The sequence below is a fragment of the Calypte anna genome, chromosome 5A (assembly GCF_003957555.1).
Source record: "Calypte anna isolate BGI_N300 chromosome 5A, bCalAnn1_v1.p, whole genome shotgun sequence".
NCBI lineage: Eukaryota > Metazoa > Chordata > Aves > Apodiformes > Trochilidae > Calypte > Calypte anna.
The window spans coordinates 28,325,897-28,343,804 of record NC_044251.1 but is presented as its reverse complement, the minus strand read 5'-3'; the positions used below and the strand labels follow the sequence as shown (position 1 = coordinate 28,343,804).

Here is a 17,908-nt window from a genome sequence, read left to right as displayed (position 1 = left end):
GAGGTTTGAGCCTTTGAAGGCTACAGACAGCATGCTGCTTGTACTCTATCAGGTGTATAGTGTCATATATGTCTCTCATCATCTCTCTCCTAAAAAACTCTCTTTGGCTCCCTCTAGTAGTTATCCTACCAGGCTTGGCATGTGTTTTGAGTGGTGGCTCCTGTTATTCCATAAACAAAATAATTCCAGATCATACTTTTTTTTAAAATAGATTACGACAGGAAAACAAAAAAAGTGCTTAGAAGCTATCAGTTTTTGCAGAGGAACACACATCCAAATTAAAATCACAGTGAGGAAGAACTCACATGGCATTTGAATCAGGTAATTAGGAAGAATAAATTTTATTTCCCAAAACGAAAGCTACATGTTCTCAATTTGTTTTCATTTGTCTTTGTGTAAATCACTGAATCCATAACAAAATTTGACAGAGGGTACTTCTCTACAGATTCATACAGATCTTTGTAATTTATACTGATCTAGTAGCACTAGGTCACAGCTTTCTGACATAACAAGATTTTGCAGCTTGCTTTTCTGTAAAAATATATTGCAATGTATTCGAATGTAAATCCAAAAAGCCTAACTGAAAAGGGGGAAAAAAACTTGAGAAAATGGAAGAAAATGATTATCAAATCATGGAACAGCACCCACCATAAAGAATAACCTGAAAACATTCCTGCTCCCCCCCAAACATGTTCAAGGCCAGGTTAGATGAGGCTTCAAACAGCTTCTCTGCTGGGAGGTGTTCCTGACCACAGGAGGGCTGCAATTAGATGACCTTTAAGGTCCCTTCTGACCCAAACAGTTCTCTGAATCATATGATTCCTTGACTAAATTTAAAACCATAATAAGAAAGGAAAAGGACAAGGATAAGTTGGAGGAAAAAGAAAAACTTGCAGAAGTCATAGCAGTAATTATATATTCTTTTTCAAAGACATCAGAAACCTGCTAGAGCATCTGAGAGGCCAGTAGATGTTCAGACTGTAAAAGAAGGGCTCAAGGGTGTTGAAAAACAGTAAAGCTCAACCCATTGCACATGTACTTCCTTGGCGTGTTTGAGCCTGAGCCACTGTTTTTAGTTGAATTAACAATAGAAGTTTCTAGACAAAAAAGACCAAAGAATATGTGACAACAAATCACCAGGACCACTTAGTATTCATAGAGGAACTTTTAGGTGTCTCAGGAAGAAAAATGTTAAGCCTTTCACTGTGACTCATCAGTCAGGCTGTGCCAGAGTAGAAAGTGACAAATGTGACATAAGTTTTTTTTTAAAAAAAGATGTGTGTATGCAGTGATTGCAGCACAGTTAGTTCAACTTAAGTGTTTCAGAAACTCGAATTTGTAGTTGCATGCGTAAGTCTGACAAATTCATTGAAGAACTAACACAACTTCACCCAAGGATTCTTTGTAGATTACAGTGGTTTGATTTGTATTTGTCTCATAGTTCATAAAAAACTGTAAGACTCCTCAATGAAGAATCTTTTAAAAAAATTAAGCTCACAGAAAAAGGAAGACTCTTTATAAGAAATTAGTTGAGATGTGTTATTCAGAGAATCTAGAGATCACACAGGAATGTAATGAACTGTGAGGTGGCACATTTTGCTCCTGATCCCAATTTGTTCCTGGGAAGGATTTCATGATACTAATTGACTGGCTGATAAAATAGCAGAGAAAAATCACTGCTATTGTATAAAAAGAGAAGAATACAAGAAAAAGAAGCCCTGGTTTTATACGTTGTGGGATGGTCTCTTAAGCTGTGCATTGCCACTCAGGATAGAGATTTTGTACTGATGCTGGATAGGACATTGAATACTGATCTCCAGTGCTGGTCAATAATGAAACCAAGCAGTGGGAGATATGAACAAAGGAAGAGAGAGAGAGGAAACATCAGTGTGCCCCTGTGCCATGGTATGCCCACACCATAACCACTATGTGCAACACTGGATACTGAACTAGGTCAACTTTTACTCTAAGTGAAGCGAGGCCATTTATATGCTTCATAGGATGGTGTTATCTGTGCATATTGTGTGTATCTATGGCCTCAGCTCAGAGCCCCAGCCTGACTTTATTTCCTTTTGCTGTGACCAAAAGTCTATGAGACAACAGTATGGGGCTGGCTGTTAAGAGCAGTTTTTTCCTTAATTAACAGCAACACTTCTGTCAGATCAGTGGGTCAGTAGGAAGTAACTAAAACCGTAGCAAACTTATATGACTTAGTAGTTTAGGAAGATTCATTATACAAAAGAGCAGTATGCAATTTGGGGCTGTTTTCAAGGGTCTTTTTATCAGCTTCTTATGAGTGATTGAAGTAGGTGAATTTACATTTATACACATATTTGCATTTTTGGTATTTCTACAATCATTGCTCATATTTTTACAGTCATATAAATGCCTTGCTACTAGACTACCTTCACAAAGACTGAGCAGATCTATTCCATTTCTTATTTAATGGGTTTCTGAGTTTTGTTCTTTTATTTATCCATCACATATATATATATATAAATAAACTAGATTATCTCATTACCAACTTTTTTTTTTTTCCCAACAGATTCATACCAAACTTTCCTGTTTAAAATTTGTTGGTTTGGTTTGGTTTGGTTTGTTTGTTTTTTTAATGTGCATTGGCTCTCAGTACTCCAGTTCTAAACATTTTTCTTCTATGTCCACAATCTTAGATTGTATGACAAATCTATTTTAGTCCATAAAAAAAGACATATGATAATTCAACTTTGCTTGACAAAATAACGATTTCCTCATGTTCAGGTCCCTTACAGCTGATGCAAAGGTTTTGCTTGAGCTAAACATTTTGTAAGTCAGTCTTATTCTATAATAGCTGCTAGATAATGTCCATAGTCCCATATTGGTATTATCTTCACATCTGCTAAATTAAATTTTATCTCCCAAGATAATTTTAAATTCTCAGACTTAAAATTTTCCAAAGTTTCGACAAAAATTTAAATCTCAAAAATTTTACTGAAAATATTTTTGATTTTTTCTTCCATTTTTTTTGGCAAACAGTTGAAAAATTTATCATTCGATGCCATCTTATAAAATAAAGGTTAGTGTGGAATATTTTCATGTTTTCTCTTTGAAAGTTTTACTAAAAAAGGATTCTGAAGGGGGACAATAGGGGCCACAAGAAGAATCTGGGAACTTGCACACTCTGGTAAAGTTTCTCAGATGCAGAGAAGTTGAAGTGAACATTTGTGAAATAGTTTGCAAGAAATACAGCACTAAATTTGTTGCTCAGTTACAAGCCTACTACCATCAAAGATTAAATGGGATGGAGTGGGACTCCCACCTCAGAAGATTGGTGGACTTTTTAATTTTGGCTGTACACTGAGTGCCCATGGACCACTAATAGAAATAACTGTTTTTACAGTAAACTATGAAGGAAAATGTGTTCTGAACATGCTGGTAAAAAATGCTTCCTTTGGAGACAGTGAATCCTCTTAGACTTGGTTCTGGTTTGCTGGTTTCTATTTCTGGCGATGGGGTCCTAGGCATTGTGCTTCACAAACTTCAGGAGGGATCTTGATAGTTCAGAGATCTCCTAAGAGCAGGGGATGCTAAGTGTCATCTCTGCTGTAATATTTGGGTGTTGGGTTTGGAGTTAAAGTAATTATGACTGTGGAGGCGAATTAGAAAAACAAACGTGTTTGTTAAGAGATTAATTCAATCATCATTAGTAGGAGAGTTGAAGCATTTACAAAGGCTGCAGACCAGTTCAAACTGGTTTTCATAATCCCCACCCACCCAAGTTCTACCAAAGGCATTAATTTAAAAACATTGCATCATCAAGGAAAAAAATACTCTCACTGGCTGATCAATGAACCTGAGAGCAGAACATCATCACCTAGAAGTTCTTGTGACCTGATTAACCTTTTGCTCTCTATAACTGAGCCTCATCCTTGCTGACCCCAGTCCTGGGAGTGCCATAATGCTCTGCTGCACAGAGAAGGAAGACACGGGAGTCCTCTGTGGATATCAGTCTGGCCTTTTCCTGGTCCACAAAGATTGACTTCTGATGAACAAGCTTGCTGTGATTCTTTTGGGAATGCCCTCCTCCATGATTTTTCCACATTGTCTATTGGCCATTGCTCTCTAAGTTGATGCATGTAGCCAGGGGTAATGTGCTGAGGAGATGAGAGTGGTCTGAAAGTTACTGTGGGTGATTTAAAGAAAGGCAGAAATAAAAATGTTTGAACAGGTATTCATGTGTAGGACCCAACACCAGAGAGGGTATAGACTAAATCAGAGCAGTGAAATTTTGATCTGTACTGAAATAGTTATGATTCCACCAGCTTTCTGCTAAAATTAATGAATTTGAGATGCTTGTGTAATGGCTGCTTACATGGAAAAATGGTTATTTTCACTTGTCTGTGTACTGACCTAAAGTAGGCCTTTTCAAACCTGTGTGGTGTTGAGCCAAATCTTCTCCCCACATAGTCAAAAACCACGGCCAGAACAAAGCATTATCTATGTTATATCTATTAAAAATAAAAATAACCCTCCTTGCTGTGTTTGCTTCCTGCTGGACTCCTGTGTTTGGGCCCTCATTTGCAAGAGAGTTGTTCTGTATGAGTAGAGAGACTGATAAGGAGTAAAAAATAAAATAAATTAACTCTGTGACTGGCAAGACCATTTTCTCAGTCCTTTCTTTGAGCATTAGCCAAAATCCATATGGTGTGCTTGGGCAGCTGAGCTTCTGAGTCATTGAATAATATCATTACTGTTTGCTTCAATCCACTTTGATCAGCCTTACTTGATCAGCTATGTGATTCAAAGTAGGAACTTGAATTGGTATCACTCAGGGGTACAGAGGAGGCCAAGGAAGCAGTACAAATGAGATGGTCCCAGATAGCAGGGTCAGTGGACCAAATGGGAAGCTGAAGAAGTTTTTAATGAAGGATTTCAAAATAATGTTAGTTGCTTAAGTCCTGAATTACTCATTGGGACGGTTCTTGTTAACTATATTTTCATGCTGTATAGACACAGGTTTATTACAATTTTAAGTACTATATTGCTCTTGGAAACCCATAATTAATTGATTAATTTTTTTTTTCTTTAACGCAAGAACATTATTAGGAAAGAAGGATGGGCCAGTAGTTACAAAGCATTGGGCTGGGACTTGGGAGTTTCTGCTTCCCTTTCCAGCTGAGGCACAGGTTCATTTTGTATAAACTTAGCTTCCTGTGTGCTTCTAGCTATCCACTGAGGGTGATCACCCTCCATTTCTTTGCTTAAACAGCCAGGATTCAAGTGCCTTACCTCCAATACAAATTTTGACTTTAAAAACCAAACACTGGACAGGCAACAGATGAAGGCTAAATGATCCCTGCTGGTGTCATGCTTGGGCAAAACTGGAAAGTGAAAAAGAACTTTTAATGCGGAGGGTGATTTGATCCTTCTCTATTTTCCTGTACAAGATTCTTGTGCTCTACTGGAAACAGATACTTGTAATTTCTAGTTATTAAAAAAAAAATGCTTGTGAAAATGTTGGTTTGGGCAGTGTTGTGTGGTGCTTGCAAATTATTAACACTTGGAATTTTTGTGGTTAATCACCCCTCCCCATTCTGTACTGCACTCAGAAGCCAGAGAATCTTGGATGCAAGTAGTAAGCACACCAGGAAAGAAGATCCTTTCTGTAAAGTCCACAGGACCTTTTATGGAAACTTACAAGTGAGGAAAATTTCCAGTTCCACTTTGGAGCTATAAAAGGCTGCATCCTGAATGCCACAGATTCTCCATTTTTTTATCACTGCTACCAAGGGAGGAGTCATGATGTCAAACTATTCCTCCTCCATTAAACTCCTTAAAGAACTGAAGTGGTGCTCAAGGCCATTGAAATTAACTTTTTGTTTTCACACCATCTTGTCTCAATGAGGAAGTTACATGTGTCATTTTTACCTTACGGAATAAAAAATGAAAGCTCAACAGACAAAGTTAGTGATATTCCCAAGGTCAAAGCTGAGCTGCTCAATGGAGCTAACAATCTATCCTGAATTTTCTATCCATTTTCATCAGGAAGTCCACCCCATTCTGAAGACATTTCAGTATCCTAAGCAGTATTTGGGAAGTGGAAAATATTCTTGTAGATCTTTTTAGTCAGTAAGATTACAACATGGTTATTTTGTCAACTATTTTTAGGGGCAGGAGAAAAAGAAATGGATACTGTTCTTCCGCAGGATCCTATGTTTTAAAGAAAATCTTAATAAGCTACTTTGTTACTAATAAAAGTATTACAGAAACACTCAGTTCTGCAAGGAGGCTTCATAATGAAGCTGTTACATGTATAAATAGTGAAGAAATATTCTGAGGTCTAAATAAAGGGTGATTAAGTTAGAGCAATTTGCCTAATCTCCTGCTCCTTTTTCAGGAGGGCTCAAGTCTGATGTAGGTCCTGTTTCATATCTGCCAATCTGCACAATTCTGAAGCAGCAGTCAGATTTAACTATTATTGCTGCACAATACATGTGACATACCTGCTAACTGGCACTGGTTTTCCATCTGAAAAGTTGTGATGAGTGCTAACTATTGGGCATTGCAATTGGTATACTTTTTTTATTTCTAGTCCCGGATCTCTATGTAGATCAGACACATTACTAGTAATACTAATTCAAAGGAAAAGCAGCTCTATGAGAAGAACTTGCCCCTCCTGTATGAGAACATACCCCTGTATGTTCTCATCACTATATAGAGGCTGTATTACTACCCCACTTCATGATCCTTCTTAAAATGTATTAATTTTGTCTTTCTGGCAGGACAGTGGAGAAGATTCTTCAAGGAGTACTGAGAGCAGAGCAGGATCACTGTGTGTAGATTGGGCCTTTTTACTTTACTATATTATCATCCAGACTAGAAAAATCATAGCAAACCAGACATTTGTACATCTCCAATATTAATATGTTTTCCCTGTGCTCTGACAGCCAGGTCCTTCCCATGACCTATTAAATAACTGAAAACCATCAGGGGGACGGAAGGACAATTTCCATTTCTTTTCTAATTCTACACTCTGTTTCCTTCATGTTGCTGCTATGTAGATATACTTGTGATCTATCACTTAAAAATGTTTGTGTTACTTCTGATACAATAGATCTACAGTGATAGATTTTTTGATATTTGAAGTAACCTCTATGTGATCCATAATCTTCAAAGAGATTATTGTTGCTAAATTTACATAAAAACTACAATTTCCTGACCTAAGATGTAGAAGCATAGCAAGAACACTGAAAAAGATGAATGGTCCTGTTGTCATTGGATATTTGAGCCCTTGGTTAATTGAAATCTCTGTAGAACTGCTTTGGAATGATTCATTCAAAACAAATTGGAAGGAAGGTGTTTGCAAGATGTTGGTAAATGCATTAAATATATATGGGTCTATTTCTTTTAAAGCAAAAGAAATGTGAGTTGGGATTTGGAATAGATTCTGACTTAAATGAAGTACACAGCACTACTATTGAGTTTGGTAGTTAGACTTTTTTGTGGTCTTAATTATCTGAAGGAATAAACCACATATGTTTGTTTCTTTCGGTATTCCAGACTTCTATTCCTATTAAATATAAGTAGTTGAGAAGCAAGTTTTAGTTCAGTAGATGGATGACCAGTATCAATCTGATTCATGTGGTTTCATGACGTAGTTTTAGAGTTGAAACTGTGGTCTGCAGAGAGGTGGGACTGTAAATGGCTCATGGCAATGTGTGGTACACCTGGCACACATACATCTCCCATCATTTTAGTTTAAAGCTGGTGTAGCACCTTATTGCTGCTGCTATAATGAAATGCCGGGGAAATGCCTTGTTAAAGTGTAGCTTGACGTTATTAAAAACAAAACAGTAATTACAAAGCATCACAAATGAAAAAGAAAACAAGAGGCTTATAGCCATTTTGTAACACAGTTCATCCTTGACCACCATGACCTGTCATACACCTAGGCTTTGATGAGCAAAATAATCTCTGTGTTTGTGACCTTTTACAGATAGAATTACAAAGAACAAGTAGAAACAAAAGGGGGGAAAGAAACAAAGGAAAACAAAGAAAAGGAGTGTCAAGACAAGGTTTATCTATGTTCTCTCTCCATGTTTATCTATGTTTGTAACAACAAATGACACACACGGGTAAACAAGTATGAAGGGAAAAGAGTCATCACAAGTGGGGAAAGGTATTTCATGTCACTGCTCAGTCATGGGCTTTGTAACCTGGAAAAAATTGTCCAGCTTGGTCAACAGCATTTTATTCCTATTGTAAAAAAAAATAGGAAAAACAAGCAGTACTTTTTTTCATTCCAACAATCTCAGTTTGTGTGAGAGGGGCAAGGAGAAGTGGGCTAACACATACTGCACCTGTGAAAGCAGGGAAAACAGCTTGCTTCTTGTATTACCACCTCCTTCCCCAGGGCAGGAACTCAGATGCTCATAGAACTGAGATATATGAACCACATCAGAGAAGAAACCTATCAGGGAAACAAGTCTGTCATATATCCTCTCAGTGGCATGCACTTACAGTCAGATTGCGAAGGTGCAGGCAATTAGTTCAGAGTCCACATTCAGGCTCAGGATCAGGAGGAAAACTTGGCTCTGATCAGACTTTGGAAGAGCACTGTGCTGCTGCAATGTGTGGCTGTCACCTCTGTGTGTGCTTTACCACAGTACAGAAAATCTGACTTTCAGCAACAAGAGTCATCATGTTTCCAGTGGTGCCAGGCATAACCTTCTGGTTTCCAGTAGGGTTACACAAAGTTTGTGCCAAGCTCCTCCACATGGTCAAAGGCAACAGACAGAAAGTCGAAAGTACCATTCAAGTGGCTGAAGACTCAACTCGATTGGCTAAATTGCAGAGCTGAACCTTGGAAACCCTAATTTATCGATTTATCAATATTTGCTGTTTGGGTTTTTTGTTGTTTTTTTTTTGTTTGGTTGGTTTGGGTTTTTTTTGGGGGGGGGTCTAATTTTATCAGGTCTGCTTAATGTTTAGCAGTGGAAATTAAGCAGAAGATGATGTGGAAGTATAAGTAATAACTTGGAGAAGAGCACGGTCAAATGAATACAGAGGGGCTTCTGATTGTGTAAGTACTGTACATGTGTTTTTCTTAGAAAGTAGTACCTGACTCTTTCTCTGGCCAGTGGAATTTTCAGGTTAGGTTAATTTCATTTTTCTGCTTCTGACTTAGTTGTGTGTGGATGGTGCCATGAAATATTTATCAAGGAAACATTCAAGGGACTAGTTGGACCTGCTGTTCTGAGAGAATACACTAAAGCTTGAAATTAGAATAAAATAATACTTGAAGTCATTAACTAGCTGGTAAACCAGAATGTTAGTGATATAAGCTTTCAGGTTAGAAACAGCCTTCACTGTGGCTCAAAATTAGCATAGTGACTAGTGACTGAACAACCAGGTCCAATTTATAAACTCTTCTGAGAACTTGATGTATGAAACAAGCACTGAATTGCTAAGGCCAGGCTCTTTAATTAGGACTGGGGCAAATGTAGGGGCTAGGTGGAAGGCCACAATTGAAATTTAATTACCCCTTTTATTTCCATAACCAAACTAATCTGTGGTCTGGCAGAGAATTATTTTCTGAATTTCCAAGTTGCATATAAAAAAATACAGCTCAGATTTAATAAAACCTTTTGAGTTTCTTCAGCTTTGACATTTTATAAAATCATTAATGGCTGGCATTTTCTAATTTCAAAATGTCAAAATTGATGTGATTAATATCTGTAAAGGAAGAAGTATATGGGGAAAATTTGATGACAATATTCAGTGTTTCCTAGCTTCTGCTACAAGTACTTCTTTAATATTTCTGAGAGTGGTCATATGAAAAGAAGTGTTTTAAGTGATTTGTCATAGTAGAAGTTAAAAACAACATCATTCCTAATATAAGCAGACAATTTATATACTTTGCTTCAGAAGTTCTTTGAAATTTACACTGTGCTCTCTTTGGACACAAGAAGTGGCCATGAACAGATGTAAATTCTAAAATTTTTCATTTAAGTGTTCAATATCTCAAACAACTAGAGCAAAGCAGTCCATGAAAAACTAAATAGCAAGTATTTTTGAAACACCCTCTGTACTGTATGACTACTTCATTTGTCTGGAGTACATAAGGGTTTTTTTTTTTTTGGCTGGGAGGAAGTGGGAGAGGTCTGATTAAAAGAGATGCAAATAGGTGAATCATATTCCCATCTATGACCATAATTCATCTTTTTGGTTTAAGGAAACTAAAATTTAGCATTATGCCTTCTTACTGCAGATCCTAGCAATATGAGGACAGGTGGTATATACATTTGCTACAAAACCAAGACCAACAAACCAATAAAAAAAAAACCAAAACCTTTGGAAATCACCAAGAATCCTAGAATGTGTCCAGGATTCAGCTGCCCTCACAAACTCTGAATCTAGTTTAGATAGTCATTTTTCACACTTGGGAATGAATAAGGAAAGGGACCAAGAGGACTTCCTTGGCAACATGGGAAAATGTGTTCCTAAAAACAGAAGAATACAAACAGGTTGTGTTGGCTGCAAACCAGAAGAAGAGGAGCCGTAGCAGGAGGAAAGGTTCTAGAAATGTTTTCATGTAGAACTTATGAGGGTGAAAAGCTTATTTTCCTAGATAGTTTGTTATGTTTCTGAAGAGGATTTACATGAGATGCCTACCCAGAATGGCAGAGAATTGAGCTGAGTAAACTGGAGATTTATTCCAGCTCCTTCACGTGAGCCAGCAGGAGCTTCACATGAAGGATACCATGTTAGCATCAGGAGAACAAGCATAACAAAGACACCTGAGAAATCTTTCATCTCCAGAGGGATTAATCTTTGTCCTTTGATTTCTGAGTGGGCTCTGAGGTTCTCTGTTCCTCTGGGTGCCAAGTCCTTCCTTTGTCTCTAGAGGGAGCCACACATTTCATGCAGTTAACCCGTGGTGAGCAGCAAACCACCGTTTTACAAGTTAGAAAAACTGGTTGCAGCCCCAGAGATGTCCCTTCCTTCCAAACAGGCACTCTGTCATCTAGTGCAAGCCTGATGCTTCCCACATGCCTGTATGCTGACCACTGAGAGCCTTGCTGCTGTGGCACAGGGTGCTCCTGGCTTTTGCCTTGAAGTTTATTTAAATGATTTTCATTTCTCATTTATAGACTGTAACCAAAGACAGGCCATCTGAGCAAGTAACTGAGAAGTAAGCAGGGGTGTGGATTTAACTAGCCCCAGGCAGTCCATGATAGCTGTCTGTCTGTCTGTCTGTCTGCCTGTCTGCTGCTGCCCTGAAGAAAGGGAAGGAATTTATCTCACTTCCAGGGAGAAGCAAGCTGCTTCACCTGTCCTCACATTTACCAGACTGTGGAGTCTGGTACCAGGTACTGTGGAGTACTTGATATATTTAAAACCCACACCTTGTCTCACCTCCTGGTAGCTTGTTTGTTTAGATGTAGCTCATGGAAGTCAACAGTCCATGGAAGATAATGTAATTGTTAACAGAGTTTATTGGCTCTATACTTTCATTGCCAATGAAGAAGAGTACTGTTTTTCAAGGCAATTGCAATGGAATTCTGTCTTTATTGTACCTGGCATTATAACTTATAATTTATAATTTATTTATAATTTATAATTAGTTTATAATTTGGCTGAATATACTAAAGACATTTGACACTGTGTGCATTGGCACTTTAAATATCCTGTATGCATTAGATCTTTATATTTATGCTATGCTATTTGTATTTATGCTAACAAACTATTCATTATTTCTTACTGCCAAGATCATCATTACCTTCTGCTTATCTAATAACTTTATTTTGTGACAGAATAATTTGAAAAGAAGATGAAGCACCTCCTGTGCCTGTGTTTACTCCTTGTTCTTTGTGCCATAACTCATTGCCACCATGAAGACATTTGCCATGCAGTCAATAACACGAAATTGCACGACGGAACAGAAAATTTATTAACACATAAATGTGGCAGGCAAGGGTCTAAATATGCAGATTTTGCATTTAAATTTTACAAGCAGGCTATATCAAAAGAAGCAAATGCAAATGTTTTCTTTTCTCCTGTGAGCATCTCCACTGCCTTTGCCATGCTGGCTGTTGGTGCTAAGTCAACCACCTTGTCTCAGATTTTTGAAGGACTGGGCTTTGACAATCTGAATGGGACTCGTACACATGATATACATGAGAGTTTTCATAAAGTTTTAGCAGTACTGAACTGTACTGATATTAACATGACATTAAGTATAGGGAATGCCCTTTTTACAGCTCTTGGTCATGAACCACAGGAGACATTTTTGGAAAATATAAAAAAATTTTATGATGTAGATTTTTTTTCTACTGATTTCCATAAGCCAGAAGTTCTGAATCAAATCAATAAATATGTAGAAGAGAAAACCAAAGGGAAAATTCCTGAATTAATCAATCATCTTGATCCAAGCACAGTACTGGTTCTTGTTAACTACATTTATTTTAAAGGTAAGATATTTAACATCTTATTTCAATGGGTGATTTTGTTGCAAAACTGAGACTGTAGGGAACTCTTTCTTTATGATTTATTAACAGAGAGACTATTTAGGAATATTCAGGAGAGCTAAAGTGTACGGGACCTTCAAAGTAAAGATTAGATCTGTCCAAAAAGAGGGTATTAATCACTGAGAAATATTGAGTGCTTGATCTTTGCACAGTTTGCCTGAAAGTTGGTGACAGAGAACTCCCATTCTAACCAACTACCTCAGAGCCAGGGACCCATTGCATTCAATGTCACTGGCCTAAGAGCTTAAGAACTAAGAATGTTTTCAGGATCTCTGTGTGAGTGCATGAGTAAAGTAAGCTTTTAGTGGACTGAAATCCTTGCACTTCCAGGGTCCCCAGTGGTATGGTAAATGAATATGCTGTGGGAAAACTTGGCACATAGAATTTTGAAGGCTTCTGATGTCCTGCTTGAATGGTAGGATCCTTTATTCTGCTAATGAATTTCTCACCAGGTTGAGTGTTGCCAGCTTGCATCAGATACAGCCTAACAAGAAAGACATAACAAGACCCTGTGGCTGAATGTTTAAGTGGTTGAATTTAAATTATAATAAAAGCCATGAGTGATGAGAACATATGGCAACAACACAAGCAGAACTCACTCAATTGGTCCTCATCAGTCTGTGGTTGTTTTTCAGCAAGCCAGGACTTAAGCTAACCATGCTGAACCTACTGCACAGCTAAAGTGCTTTTGTGTGTCATACCAACACAGCACCAACCATTTTCTGGGCTGCATCAAAAGAAGTGTGACCAGCAGGTTGAGGGAGGTGATTTTCCCTTTCTATTCCACTGCCATGAAACTCTACCTGGAGAACTGTGTCTAGATCCAGGGGCCTGACCATAAGAAGGACATGGAGATGTTGGAACAAGTCCAGAGGAGGGTCACAAAGATCATCAGAGGGCTGAAGCACCCCTCCTATGAAGACAGGCTGAGAGAGCTGGGGTTTGCCATCCTGGAGAACAGAAGACTCTGAGGAGAACTTATAGTAGCTTTCCAGTACCTGAAGGGGGCTTTCAGGAAAGCTAGAGAGGGACTTTTTGCAAAGTTATGTAGTGACAGGACAAGGGCTAATGGCTTCAAGCTGAAACAGGGCAGGTTTAGATTATGTATTTGAAGAAATTCTTTACTGTGAGGGCAGACACTGGGACAGGTTTGCCAGGGAAATTGTGGATGCCTGCTCCCTGGAAATGTTCAAGGCCAGGCTGAATGAGATTTTGAGCTACCTGGTCTTGTGGAAGGTGCCCCTGCCCACAGCAGGAGAGTGGGAACTATGTGATTTTTAATGACTCTTTCAACTCAAACCACTCCATGAATCTGTAATTATTCAGGAGGCTGAAGTGATATAGCACTCTTCTTGTCCCCTAAACAACCATCCAGCATCCTAACAATTGATATATCAGCCATTTTCTATGATCTTTACATGTTTGACTGCAACATCTTCTCTTTTCCCTTCATAGCTGCCTGGGAAAAATCCTTTGATCCATTGCGTACATATGAGGATAATTTTTTTCTGAATAAAAATGTATCTGTTAGAGTTGACATGATGCAGCATGACAGTGAATATGACAAGTACTATGATAAGGATCTGTCTTGTGAGGTGGTAGAGCTGCCTTACCAGGGCACTGCACGAGCACTGCTCATTCTGCCTGATGATGGAAAGATGAAGCAAGTGGAAAATGCTCTCTCCAAGGAAACTGTTTGTAAATGGGAAAACAATCTTAAGACCAGGTAATTCTATGCCGATGGATCTGCATACATTATCTGTACATCTATCATACGTATCTGAGGATACATTATTATTTTTAAGAAAAAACATTAATCTCAGATCTCCTCTTCCTGGATATCATGTCTTGATTTGATAAAGTGGGGTTTTGCATGATTCTCAGCATGAGTCAGAGCAGAGCACAATCAATAAGCAGCTCCAGGCTCTCTGAGCTGACAGAGGGGGTCACGGCACTGTAACAACTGCCTCAAGATATGCTTGGCTACCTCTTCTTTCATGCTACTATAATTCATTTGCTTCACTGTGTCTTAGAGTTTATCCTTCTTTTAGCCCTTCCACAGTTGGTCTGCCTATTCACTGTAACCTGCTAGCCACAAAGTTCTGCTAGATGTGTGCAGTGTCCTGGCACTGGGATGTAGTTGTGGCAATGAAGAAAATAGTTGTTTTTTTCTTGAATCAAAGAGCAAAGTCAGGTACAAGAAGGCAGTGTTTCCCTCTGGATGCTAAAATGGCTCAGAGAATACAAATGTTGCCATCAAACACATTAGCAATCAAATGAATGCTTTCAGGTGAAACTGAATTACATATTACCTCCCTTCATGCCAGCCTCCTGGCTGAAACAAGGCTGCAATGCTTCACAGTTGTTTCCTTTTCTTTGTTCAACAGGAAATTAAATCTGCAGTTGCCAAAGATTTCTATTAGTGGGTCTTATGATGTTAAAAGCCTGTTCAAGGAGATGGGCATTACTGAAGTATTCTCTAGTAATGCTGATCTGTCTGGAGTTACTGGCAGCAGTAATCTTCAGGTTTCACAAGTAAGTGAACAGAGAGAGGTTGTGATGGGGTTGTGGTTGGTTGCTCTGATTAATGATATCTGGGGTTTTTAAAAGACTTTCTTTCCCTCCTTGTCTTACTGTAATTATAAGCAAAGCTCACTCAGTAATTCTGCTTTTCTACAGAGAGGGTTTACTGCCACACCTTTGAATTATTTTACTTTTGCTATGAAGGGGCTGGATATTAAGTACATGGAAATGTTGGACAGACTTTAAATGATTTCTTGGCCCTGTAATATGATTTTTTTACATTTTGTCAAGCAAATTATAATTGACAGATATATTATGGTATTTGCTTTGATTAGTAACTAACTTTTTAATATCCTCAGTGTCCAGGAAACTTACATTTTACAGTAGGAGAATCTCACTGTGTCAGCTTAGTCTACTATTTAATGTTGCAAAGATACCAAATACTGCTCCTCTATTAGTATTTAAATAGAAGTCTTCTATTAACCTTGGAATAACAGACAGAGTATCACCCCTGGAAGTCCCAACCATCTAAGAAAGTAAATCAGGTAGTCCACAGACCAACATTATCTCACTTTACTCAGCACTGGTGAGGCTGGATCTACAGTGTATCCATTTTCAGTTTTGGCTCTCTTTGTTCAGTCCTGACCTGGAAAACACTCCTGTTGCAGGCTGCTGGAGATTTCCCATACAAGAAAATACAGTTCACTGGTTTTTATCACTCCTTTCTTTTCCTAAGTGTTCCATAAGAAGAGGGCTTATCTCCACCTCCTGCTTGCTGTCCCATATAACCACAGCTTTTGCTTCTTTTTCCCACAGGCAATTCACAAGGCCCTCCTGGAAGTTAATGAGGCTGGAACTGAGGCTGCAGGAGCCTCAGCAGTTCTTCTTAACAGAGGTTTTCGTCCTTCTCTTCCCATCACATTCAACAGGCCCTTCATTATCTTGATCTCTGATAAAGTAACAGATACCACACTTTTCGTGGGGAAAATTGTCAATCCTACTAAGAAGTAATTGCTGAGTTACTGGTTTCCAACATGAGTCATTATGGCTACAGTGTGTGCACCTGTGGGCTAGCTAGTGGTGCTAACTACTTTCTGATTGGGAGATTCTGGGAGGTAAATGAGGAATTTCCTCATCAAACTAAGAAGCAAAAAAAAAAAAAAAAGTAAAAAACCCTCAAGCTAATGACAGTTTTAAAATGTAACATTTTCTCCAGCTGAGTAATTCAGGTTATTAACACATTTTCCAAGTTTTCTTCAGAATGCAGATTTCGGTAAAGTCTGCTGTTATTTTACAAGTGAATTCTCTCTGCTAAGTAGTTTTGTCCAGACCACTTTCAGTTCTGGGTTATTCTCCAAAATCTTTATCCTAATGTGTATCAAGTCCCCTGAAATTCTGTTGTATTCTCTGAGACTTGCTGATGATCAGTGTTCACCTGAGCTAGTGCCTATGGAATCCTTTTTCCCTTAGAGAGAGTCTTGTGCTGCCTGGGTCATTGCTATTTGCCCTCAATCAACCTGATCTTTTGCATATGTTCGAACTGTTGCCTAGGATGTCTTAAAAAAAACATTGGCAAAAAAGAGAAAATACCTGAGACAACAGACCTGCAGCATGCAGCCCACATGGTCAAGAAAAAGCTTAGAGTGACCTTAGGCACAAACTGCCAAAGAATTGCTCTGCTGCAATATCATCCCTTAATTATTGCTGTGCTTGATGAATAAAATAAGCATTGTCATTTAAATCTGTCATTTAAGGACTAACTCGTATGTGTCTCCAGTCTCTTCTTAGCCTGTCAGAAATGGCAGCCCTGAGGAGAACTTGGGGGTGGTGGTGGATCAGAAGCTCATGAACCATCATTGTGTGCTTGCAGCCCAGAAAGCTAACTGGGTCCCAGACTGCATCAAAAGAAGCAGAGAGAGCTGGTCCAGGGAGGTGATTCTCCCCCTCTGCTCTTGTGACACCCCACCTGGACTCCTGTGTCCAGCTCTGATACCCCAACATAAGAAGGACATAGAGCTTCTTGAGCGTGTCCAGAGAAGAGCCACTAAAATGATCAGAGGTCTGAAGCACCTCCCCTATGGAGATACGATAAAGAAGTTGGGGTTGTTCAGCCTGGAGGAGTCACTGAGGTGACCTTATAGCAACCTTCCAATATCTGAAGGAGGCCCACAAGAAAGCTGAGGTAGGGCTTTTTACATGGGTGTGTAGGGAGGGCAAGAGGAAATGGTTTCAAACTTGAAGAGGGAAGATTTAGGTTCGACATTAGGAAAAAATTATTTCCTGTGAGGCTGGTGAGGCACTGGAACAGGCTGCCTAAGGAAGTTGTGGCTGCCCCCTCCCTGGAAGTGTTCAAGGCCAGGTCAGGTGAGGTCTTGAGCAACCTGGTCTAGTGGAAGGTGTCCCTGCCCATTCTGGGGTCTTGATACTAGATGATCTTTAAGGTCCCTTTCTACTCAAACCATTCTGTGATTCTGTTAAATCTTTTGAAATCAGCAGAAACATTCAGTTATTCCTATTACCATTGCAAGGTGTCTATAAAATATGTTCTGAGGCTCTTAAAGGAGACCAGCTCTTCTCATATGGAGGCAGGAACTCTTTTGCATTCTCTCTTTATGTGCCTACTTGAGTAAAACCTGTTTTCAAGAAATAAAAGACATAAATCATAAACACTCTCTTGCTGTTGTAGAGCTGCAGATCACCCACTCCAACTGCAGCTGATCACTGAAGCCCAGTGCTCAGCCTTGGAAACTCCATAGCAAACCCTTTATTGCACAGCTGCTGCCTCTAGGGTAGGCTGACTCCTGCTTTGACAGATGCTCTCCCACTGCACTGCTTCCACTCCTGCCACTCCATACCCCAGATAAGTTTTTTGAAAG

General features: G+C 38.9%; 1 protein-coding gene and 1 long non-coding RNA gene across 4 annotated transcripts in view; one reads left to right on the top strand and one right to left on the bottom strand.

Moving 5' to 3' along the window:
* The window catches only part of LOC115598421, a 34,820-nt gene that overhangs the window by 9,824 nt on the left and 7,088 nt on the right, over nt 1–17,908 (bottom strand). The window lies entirely within an intron of this gene.
* LOC103527377 (serine protease inhibitor 2.1) lies at nt 8,682–16,792 on the top strand. Of its 2 annotated transcripts, XM_030451700.1 has the most exons (6): nt 10,801–11,334; nt 11,634–11,640; nt 11,791–12,452; nt 13,965–14,235; nt 14,897–15,044; nt 15,849–16,792. In XM_030451700.1, the coding sequence occupies exons 3-6, from the start codon at nt 11,813–11,815 to the stop codon at nt 16,041–16,043; spliced, it is 1,254 nt and encodes a 417-aa protein (XP_030307560.1). In that variant the 5' UTR covers nt 10,801–11,334; nt 11,634–11,640; nt 11,791–11,812; the 3' UTR covers nt 16,044–16,792. The 2 variants fall into 2 exon arrangements, with proteins under 2 accessions (XP_008490786.1, XP_030307560.1); XM_008492564.2 differs by lacking the exons at nt 10,801–11,334; nt 11,634–11,640 and adding an exon at nt 8,682–9,061 and having other exon boundaries at nt 11,796–12,452.

Bases quoted from the DNA above. Each gene is read 5' to 3' on its own strand.
- LOC103527377 (XM_008492564.2), top strand. From the start codon at position 11,813: ATGAAGCACCTCCTGTGCCTGTGTTTACTCCTTGTTCTTTGTGCCATA. The intron at 14,236-14,896 runs GTAATTCTATGC...TTTGTTCAACAG, and splicing joins GAAAACAATCTTAAGACCAG to GAAATTAAATCTGCAGTTGC. The intron at 15,045-15,848 runs GTAAGTGAACAG...TTTTTCCCACAG, and splicing joins GTAATCTTCAGGTTTCACAA to GCAATTCACAAGGCCCTCCT.